Raw genomic sequence first — 9,126 nt, forward strand, 5'->3', positions numbered from 1 at the left:
AGCGTCCAGGCCTCCCTCCCGTGCGTCCTCCCGCAGCCCCTCCTCTCCGGTGCTGCACTGTGTTCCCAGCTGTGCATTACCCAACTCGGGACCTTCCAACGTGGCCGCCCACACACCCCTCCCACCAGCCGGCCCCCAACACGCCCCAGTCCTGGAAGGCCAGCCTTCTTTCCCTTTTTACTTTTTACCTCCCCTGGGAGCAGCTAGAAGTGCAAAATTCCAGACCTCCAGAATTGGAATCTGCATTTTGGCAAGATTCCTGGAGATTTGGGTGCACCTTGAAATCAGGAAGCCCTGCAGCCTCACCCAGCGGTCCTTGACTTCCTGGAGCTGGTGAAAACAGTGTGTGGGCCCCACCTGCCTTTCTAACCCAGCAGGTCTGGGTGGAGCCATCTGACACCACCAGGTGACGCTGCTGCCGAAGTGGGCCGTACTTGGGGAGCTGCCCTAAGCTGCACTTCGAGCCACCTGAGGTGGCAGATTGGCCTGGGTGTAGATGTTTAAAGAACTGAAAGTTGCTCACATGGACTGTAGGTGTCGAAAACCGGGCTGCACACTCTGGTGCCATAAAAACTGAATCTGGTCTTTGTCCCTGGCACACAGCTTCAAAAACTCTTGCAAATTCCTGAGTGATAAGAATTTCCTTACAGTTTCCTTTTGTTATTTGTAATGAGGCCCTTTCCCATACCCAACTTTATGCTAATGAGGTGACTCTAGGCGTGGAGGGTGCTACCGCGTGATTAGAGGGCTGGGGATTGAGTTAATCACCGATTGCTGATGATTTCCTTGTAATGCTTTTTTTTTTTAAATTTAAATTAATTAATTATTTATTTGGCGGTGCTGGGTCTTAGCTGTGGCACGTGGGATCATCATCGTTGCGGCATGCGGGATCTTTAATTGCGGCATGCATGCGGGATCTAGTTCCCTGACCAGGGATCGAACCTGGGCCCCCTGCATTGGGAGCATAGAGTCTTAACCACTGGACCACAAGGGAAGTTCCTCATAATGCTTATTAAAGAACCCACAAGAAAGCCTTTGGACACAGAAACTCAAGGATCTTCTGGGCTGGTGATGGTTAATGTGCTGGGAGGGTGGCATACCCTGAGCCCACGGGGACAGAGGTTCCTGTATCCCCCTCCCACTCCCTCACCCTGTGTGTTTCTTCATCTGGCTGTTCCTGGTCTGTATCCTCTATAATAGAACTATAACATAAGTATTGTGCTTTCGGAGGTCTGTGGGTCGTTCTACCAAGTTATTGAATCTGTGGGGGTTATGGGAACCCCTGAATTTATATCCTTATGGCAGTGGTCCCCAACCTTTTTGGCACCAGGGACCGGTTTCGTGGAAGACAGTTTTTCCACAGACCACGGTTGGGGGGATGGTTCAGGCAGTAATGCAAGTGATGGGGAGTGACGGGGAGCGACAGGGAGCGATGGGGAGCAGCAGATGAAGCTTCGCTCACCTGCCCGTCGCTCACCTCCTGCTGTGCCGCCCGGTTCCTAACAGGCTGCGAACTGGTACCAGTCTGCGGCCCGGGGGTTGGGGACCCCTGCCTTATGGGATTGAGCCCTTGATTGTGGGGCTTGACTTGAACTCTGGGTGGCTTTTTTTTTTTTTTTTGGCTGCACTGCACCGCACAGCTTGTGGGATCTTAGTTCCCCGACCAGGGACTGAAGCCGTGCCCTTGGCTGTGGAAGCGTGGAGCCCTAATCCCTGGACCAGAGGGATTTCCCTCTGGCTGGTTTTGTCAGAGCTGAAATGATTTCTAAGACACTCATTGGGTGTGGGGTGGGGTATGCACACGTCACTGGAGGCTCTAAACCAGGCTGCCGGAGGAACAGCCTCTAACACCTTGCCCTCCGTGTGTCCCCTAAGCTGGTCAAGGCCAGTGAGGTCTGGCGGCCGCTGAGCCCCAAGCCCTCCCTGCAGGCTCTGCTCATGCTCCCGAACCCCATTCAGCAGCACCTCTGAAAGGGGTCAGACCCCAGGGGCCGGCACCGAGAGCCTGGTGGACAAGTCTCTCCCAGCCCAGAGACGCCACCACGGCCCCCAGCTCCCAGCGTCTGGCTCTTCCAGGAGCTTCCAGGCCTGCTGGGGAGCTCCCAGGGGCAAGGCCTGTGTGCTTCGTTCCTCCGCCGCCCCCCGGCAGGTGCCAAGGACAGACAGACAGACATGAAGCCGAGTGGGTTTTTATTAGCAGCAGGTAGGAGGCATCTTGGGCTGACTGGATCCAAGAGAGAAGATTCTGGCTGAGAGGACTTGGACCGGTCATTCCTGGCAGCCAGGGGCTCTCAGCGATGTCCCTCACTGGAGAGAGTCCTCTGCAGGGGACGCGGAGGCCTCAGAGGAGGTGGAGCCTGGTCACGGTGGAGGCAGGGGAGGGAGGGATGCTGTGTGTGGGCCAGTGAGCCCTGCACACCTACTGTCTCGGGCCCTCACTATCGCCCGTGGGCGGGCAGGCGAGGTCACAGCTGGCAGGGACTGTTACACGGGAACCATGTCTCTGGGCTCCTAGCCCAGAGCTCCTCCCCAGATTAAGTGGCAAAGGCACAAGCATTGCAGGTGGGCCCGCTGGACCAAGTCCCACCAAGCAGGTGTTCCTCTGAGCCCCCGCTGGTCTGAGACCCACCCTAGCCCAGCGGCGTCAAGTGCCTGCAGAGGCCTGCAGCTGTCGCAGCCCCGGGTCCCTGCGCCTGAGCGCCGCCCTCTCCTGTGTCGTACTGCCCTCAGGGACCTGCGGAGGCCCGAAGGTCGGGGAGGCCAAGGGAGACGCCAAGTCCGCCATCCCCAGGCAGTGTCTCGGGAAGGTGTCTTGAGGGCGGGGTCTCCGGGGTGCTTACCTGTGGTGGGGACCATACACCTCCCGGCACACGAGCTGAAGCAGCACTTCTGGTTCTCCATACATTGGTCATCCCTGGAGCACTCGTTTCTCTCTAAGCAGAGCTTAGGGGCCGGCGGGGCCTGCACCCGGGGACAGCGGCCAGCCTTTGGAACAGGCACTGGGGGAGAGGCAGGCCAGGCCTTCATCGCCCGCTGGCTTGCTGGGGCCGCCCCACTGCTGGTCTCCGGCGGCCCCCAACCTTCACCCCCGCCTTGGTGGCCTGGAGCCTGAACGCTGCGGGGGGGGGGAGACAGCAGCCCTCGTGGATCGCTGAGCTGGGCACTGGTGATGTTGGGAGGAAGTGGGCGAGCCTCAGCTGGGCCTCGGGTGGGTCCAGCAGGTGAAGCAGTGTCACGGCCGGGCTTTTATGGGGCCGCTGGGGGGTTCACTGAGAGCGGGGTGTGGAGTGCCGGCTCAAGGGGACCCTTGACAAAGCTGGTCCCTCCCTCCCTCCAGATGGGGCTCCGCTGGGGCGCAGGGATGGCGGCGTTACCTATGAGGGGCACCACACAGGATCGGCTGCAGGGGCTCCTGGCGCAGCACTTGGTGCCTTGGGGACAGTTCTCATCGTTGACACAGGAGATTGTGCAGGAATCCTCCTCGGAGGAGCTGAGCTCTGGGCACACGGCCTGCCCTGCACACAGGATGGGCAGGTGGGTGGGGGGTGGCCGGATCCCGTCTCCCCTGGGGCTCCTCAGGGGAAAACAAGGTGGGGCAAGGACAGAACCACCGGGAGGTGGGTCCCCAGCAGCCCAGCGCTCTGCTTCTAGGAAGGAAAAAATCTGCCAGAAATGTGACACGGCTGACAAAAGTGTGAGTCAGCTGTGAAAATTAGGAAACAAGGCCTCAGGCGCGCTGCAGGAGGTGGAGTTGAGACCCTGAGGGGCCAGGACAGGCTCTCCCCATGCCCAGTTAGCTGCCCGGTCACTTTTCACCCTGGGACAGTGGCCTGGGCCCTGTGGCTTTAGTCCCCCAGCACACGGGCATCTTTGGGCAGTACCCCACTCTTCTGCTGTCACTGACCCCCCGCCACGGGGTGTGCCTCCCCCATTCTCTCCTCTTGTCCCAGTTACCAAACTGCCAGGTCCGGCAGTGTTTCAGGGGCGCACCTGGAGGGGAGGGAGTTCGGGACGACCCTCCTGGGCCTACCTGGCAAGGTGAGGGCCGGGGCCAGCGCGAGGGCAGCCTTCAGGGCAAGCAGGGTCAGGGCCAGGCTGGCAAGACAGCGCATGGTGGCGGGTGGCAGGCAGGTGGCAGATGGTGGCTCATGGCCCTGGGGCACCTTTAAAGGAGGCAGTGGGGGGAGGAGCATGGCGGGGACGGCGGGCGGCTGGCGCTGCCCCAGTAGGGCCAAGGGGCTTCCGGCTTGGACAGACCCCAGACTGGGCAGCTGCTGCCTTGGGCCACATTTGTAAACAAAAAAAGAATTTCTAATAAGGTGGACCATTTTTTTCCACTTTGAAAGTAATGCATGTTTACTATGAGAATTAAGAAAATGAAGGGCAGACGAAGGAAGAAATAGAATCCACAACGACACAACATGGCGTTGTTTTCCGTGCTCATGGGGGTGCCCTTCAGGGAGACGGAGTCACGGGTCCAGTTCAGCACATGGTCCACAGGTAACAGAGAAGGAGGAGGAGCCCAGGCGCAGGGGTATCTGGGAGGGCATTTTATTTCTCCCATGGTGTCTTTTTGTCTTTTCCTGAACATTCTACAGCAAGAACAGGCCGTCTTGAGTTTATGGGCTGCATGTTCTGTGCAGAGAATGTCGGGCGTCCGAGAAAGGGAGGGGCAGGGTCAGTGTCAGGGCTGTTTTTACACAGGGTGGACACTGTGAAGGCCTCTTCCCAGAAGGGCCCGCCTGTGCCCTGTGAGCGGGATCAACACCAAGGAGACGTGCCCCTCCTTCTCTGCGGAAACTTCCTTGATCCTTCTGCCCTGAGGGCCTGGGCAGGGAAGGCGGCCCCGGGGTGACCACGTGTGCTGATGGTCAATGCCCACCCCTGGTCCAGGCCGTACTCTGTCTGGCCTGTGGCCTCTTGACCTTTGACACAGAACCCCTTTTAGTACTTCCCTGGGTACTCGCATTTCCAGATGTTTAGGAACACGCTGCCACTTTGACAGGCAGCTCAGGTCCCCCTGGCTCTCCCTGACCCCGGGCCCCATGTAGCACCGTCTCAGCCCCTAGGACCACTCAGCAGAGTTCTCGGACCTCAGGCCAGGTCCCTCCCGGGGTGGCCAGTGCCGGCCTTCAGGGATGGGGGTCTGGAGTCCTGGCCAATGGCGACTTGCTACCTGCTGGTGCCTCTTCACACTGGCAGCTCACAAGATGCTCCCCCTTTGGCTGTTTCCCCTCCTGCAGCCTGAGAAGAATGCAGTCCACAGGCCAGAGCGGGGTCCTGAGGTTCAGAGGAGTTAGGGGTGGCCAGGCCACAGTCACTCACTGGCTGGCCCTGCTGACCTTTCTCCCCCTGTTCTCTGTCCCTCCCCCTGCACCGCGGCGGGGCGGACTCAGGGTCCTCCTGGCTCAGATGCTGGGTCTGAGGCCAGGCTGACCACACCAGGAACTCAGGCCACGGGACCATGGCCTCACACTGAGTCACCAGCCTCTGGCTCCCTGGGACACAGCCCTTGGGCTATGGGACCTGTGGTCATAGGGTCACAGGGCCTGGTCCCTTCTTCCTTGACCATAGGGCTGGCTACATACTTTGTGGGGTGCCTTGTTCAACAAGTGGGAAGAAAGTGTTGGTAAAGATACTAAATACAAAGGTTTTCCTCTTTTCCACGTCTCTCTCTTGTTTTTAAAAAATGTCACTCTAGCAAAATTAAAATTAAATGTTTATATTGTTAGTGTGAATATCACCATTCATCTCTATATTGTGCGATGCCAGTTTAAATGCGAACAGGAGAGCATTTGACTCTTATGTGGAATCACCAAAATCGTACACTTTACATCCCTGACTGGGATGGGCACCTGTATTTCATTCTGCACAAAACTTACTAGCTGCTTTCTCTTCGCTTTTTTTCCTTTTATTTTCAGATTCACTCATTTAAAAAAAAAAAAATTATTTACCTTTGGCTGCATTGAGTCTTCGTTGCTGCACGCAGGTTTTCTGTAGTTGTGGCGAGTGGAGGATACTCTTCGTTGCGATGCGCGGGCTTCTCATCTTGCTGGCTTCTCTTTTTTTTTAATAAATTTATTTATTCCTTTATTTATTTATGGCTGTGTTGGGTCTTCATTGCTGAGCGCGGGCTTTCTCTAGTTGTGGCGAGTGGAGGCTTCTTATTGTCGTGGCTTCTCTTGTTGTGGAGCACGGGCTCTAGGTGTGAGGGCTTCAGTAGTTGTGGTGCACGGGCTTAGTTGCTCCGCGGCATGTGCGATCTACCCGGACCAGGGCTCGAACCTGTGTCCTCTGCGTTGGTAGGCGGATTCTTAACTGCTGCGCCACCAGGGAAGTCCCCATGCTGATCTTTCTGGCCAGCTGAGCTTTCACATGTTAGCAGGATCCTATCACTCACCGCCCCTCCCCCCCGCCAACCCTGCCATCTGGAATTCTTCCTATACAACCTGGGGGGTGAAGTCCACACAGGGTGTGGCATGAATGCCCTTCCCATGAAGTGGTCAAGAGGGAGGGTTTGAATCCATGCCTGGGTGGATCCAGCCCTGGCTCTGCTAGTTCTGAGACCTTGAACTATTTACTGTTTCTCACCTGTGTGATGGGGTGAGGATGTTGCCTAGGGAACCCAGTTGTTGCAAAAGCGTTTGGCGCCCGGGGCATAGCACGTTAGTGGACATTCCTGTCGTTGGCATTCTCTGATCTCTGTGATTTAGGTTGAGACTTTTGGGGCGGTGAGGGCTGTTAGCAGATTACATCTCAGGATGTATTCTTTGATCAACACAAGGGCATTGGCTAACGTTGAAGTCTTGCCTAAGATTTGAAGGCTCAAGATTTAAGGCCCCCGGGTAAACCCATCGTGGAAGGAGTCTGTCCTTGGGAATCGGGCTCTGGTCTCATTTGCTCTGTGACCTCAGACAGGTCGTTTCCCTTCACGTGCCCCTCAGTTCTCCCACCTATGAAACGGAGGCAACGACAGCATCTCTCATAATGGGTAGGCGCGAGGGTTACATGAGGTGGTAAATTAGTGAAGGTGCCTCTTACCTAGAAAGCTTTCTACAGATTTCAACAGAGGTTATTTAGAAGATAATTTCAAAGTTTTTAAATTAGAAAAATAACTGATACACATTGCAGAAAACTTGCACAATTCAGAAAAGCATAAAGAAGAAAAAGACAATCACACGTGATCTGTGTCCTGGAGCTACCTTGTTAATGTCTTCGTTCACCTTCATCTGGCTTTTTCCTATGTAAGCACATGTGTATCTGTCACATCCCACCATATATACACAGACTGTCCCCCCCAGGCAGTCTCGTGTCACTGGGGCTGTGCTGCAGGCGTGGTACAGTCACGTTTCACTCAGAGCACTCCCATGCCCTCAAGACTTACGGAAAGCACCGTGGTCAGTGGTGGGGAACCAGGTCACTTCCCTGGCAGGCCACCACCATTAACCCATTTCCTCAGCTTCTAAGAGAGCCCTTCACACAGCAGCCACGAGACTGGGACTGCACTTTTCATCTGGAGGGGGAGTGGAGGCCAGCTCTAACTGCTGGGGGCTGGGGAGGCCAGGCCAGGAGGGGATGCAGGCCCGGTGTGGTTGCGGGGAGGGGGAGAAGCAAGAGGCGCTGGCGGGCCAGGCCTTCAGGCAGGTGCTCGGCCCCGAGGGCTAGACGGAGAACCAGGAGTTTCCAGGAATGATGTTCCCTGGGCTCACCAGCCCCGGGGCAGGGACGTGGGGTTCTTGGGCCCTGGGGGTGTTCACTGGCCCCTCTGGCCTGGCCCCAGCCCATCTTCTTCCAAGACCTGCAGGCCTTTTCTCTCTGCACAGCTGCTGTGTGCCAGGATGGATGGGGAAACTGAGGCTCAGCTGTGATCTCCCGGAGCATCAGTTACATGGTGGGCTAAGCGCATAGTGTCCCCACTGGTTCTGTGGGCTCAGCTGGGTTGGGGGTTTCCTCCAAACTCTCATGCCCAAGACCAGGTAGGGGAGACCACGCCATTCCACACGCTCGCCCCTCTCTGTGGGGACGCTCACGGCCCCTGGGTGGGAGTTCTGTCCTCATCGGGTCTCTCACAGCTCATGAACTTTTCCACACCCTGATCTTACCAAGTCAGTGCATGTAGCGGTTGCTTCTCCTGCCTCTTGCTCTTCTCCAGAAAGTTCTTTCCTCCCCCAAGTCTCTCAAGGCTCTATCAGCACCTCTTGTTCAGGGCTCCTGGGTGTGGGGCTGTCAGGGAGCCCTGCCCCTTCCCTCATGATCCAACAGCACTGTGGCCCCCTCGGGCTCCCGTGGGGTCCGCTGGGTTGGCTGGACATCCAGGGTGAAGGGTGGGCTGCAGGGGCTGCCGGGTGGTCCTGGTAGGAAGGCTTGGTGGCTGCGCCCCATGGCATCGCCCCTGTTCAGGGTCCTCACTCTTCATCCATTCATCCAGGTTGGCCGTCTGGCCAGGGACACCGGTGAATGCAGCCCTCTGGCCCCAGGTGTGCACTGGTGCAGGCATCTCACTGGCTGGGGACCTGGAGGCTGAGAGAGGCCAGAAGGTGCGGACGGTCCAGGGGCCATGATGGGCGGTGCTGCCAGGCACAAAGAAACGGGGTCTTCTAGGGCAGCGGTCCCCAACCTATTTGGCACCAGGGACCAGTTTCGTGGAAGACAATTTTTCCACGGACGGGGGGTGGGGGGCGGGGGGCAGTGGTGGGAGTGGTTCGGGCGGTAATGCCAGCGATGGGGAGCGGCAGATGAACATTTGCTCCATCGCCCTCCTGCTGTGCGGCCCAGTTCCTAACAGGCTGCCGACCGGTACTGGTCCACGGCCCCGGGGTTGGGGACTCCTGTTCTAGGGGAGTCTGATAACCACGTCACTCAAGTGGGAGGGAGCTGGGGAGGCCGCAGACCTGGACCACAGAGGGCATGGAGCCAGGCCAGGTGTCAGGGTGGGTGGGCATGGCCAGTATGTTTCAGAAAGGCCCTCTGCTGGCCGACTGGGAGGTGGGACCGTGAGGGGCAGGGAGACCCCGGGAGAGCCACTGCCTGTCCTACTGATAAGGGTGAGGCCTGGGCAGAAGGGACGTGGGACCAGGGGCCTGGGTGTCCTGGAGCTGAGGAAGTGGTGGTCCAGCCCCATGATCA

The 9,126-nt window shown here is 57.7% G+C and overlaps 1 protein-coding gene across 1 annotated transcript; it reads right to left on the bottom strand.

Annotated features, from left to right (window-relative positions):
- Positions 1–2,726: 2,726 nt before the first annotated feature.
- Positions 2,727–4,112, bottom strand: LOC118900568 (whey acidic protein-like). Its single transcript, XM_036862964.1, has 4 exons — positions 4,031–4,112; positions 3,375–3,515; positions 2,841–2,999; positions 2,727–2,734 (listed from the first exon to the last, which is right to left on the bottom strand). Exons 1-4 carry the CDS (start codon positions 4,110–4,112, stop codon positions 2,727–2,729), a joined length of 390 nt encoding a protein of 129 aa, XP_036718859.1.
- Positions 4,113–9,126: the final 5,014 nt, after the last annotated feature.

This window comes from Balaenoptera musculus, chromosome 9, assembly GCF_009873245.2.
Source record: "Balaenoptera musculus isolate JJ_BM4_2016_0621 chromosome 9, mBalMus1.pri.v3, whole genome shotgun sequence".
In the NCBI taxonomy this organism is placed as follows: domain Eukaryota; kingdom Metazoa; phylum Chordata; class Mammalia; order Artiodactyla; family Balaenopteridae; genus Balaenoptera; species Balaenoptera musculus.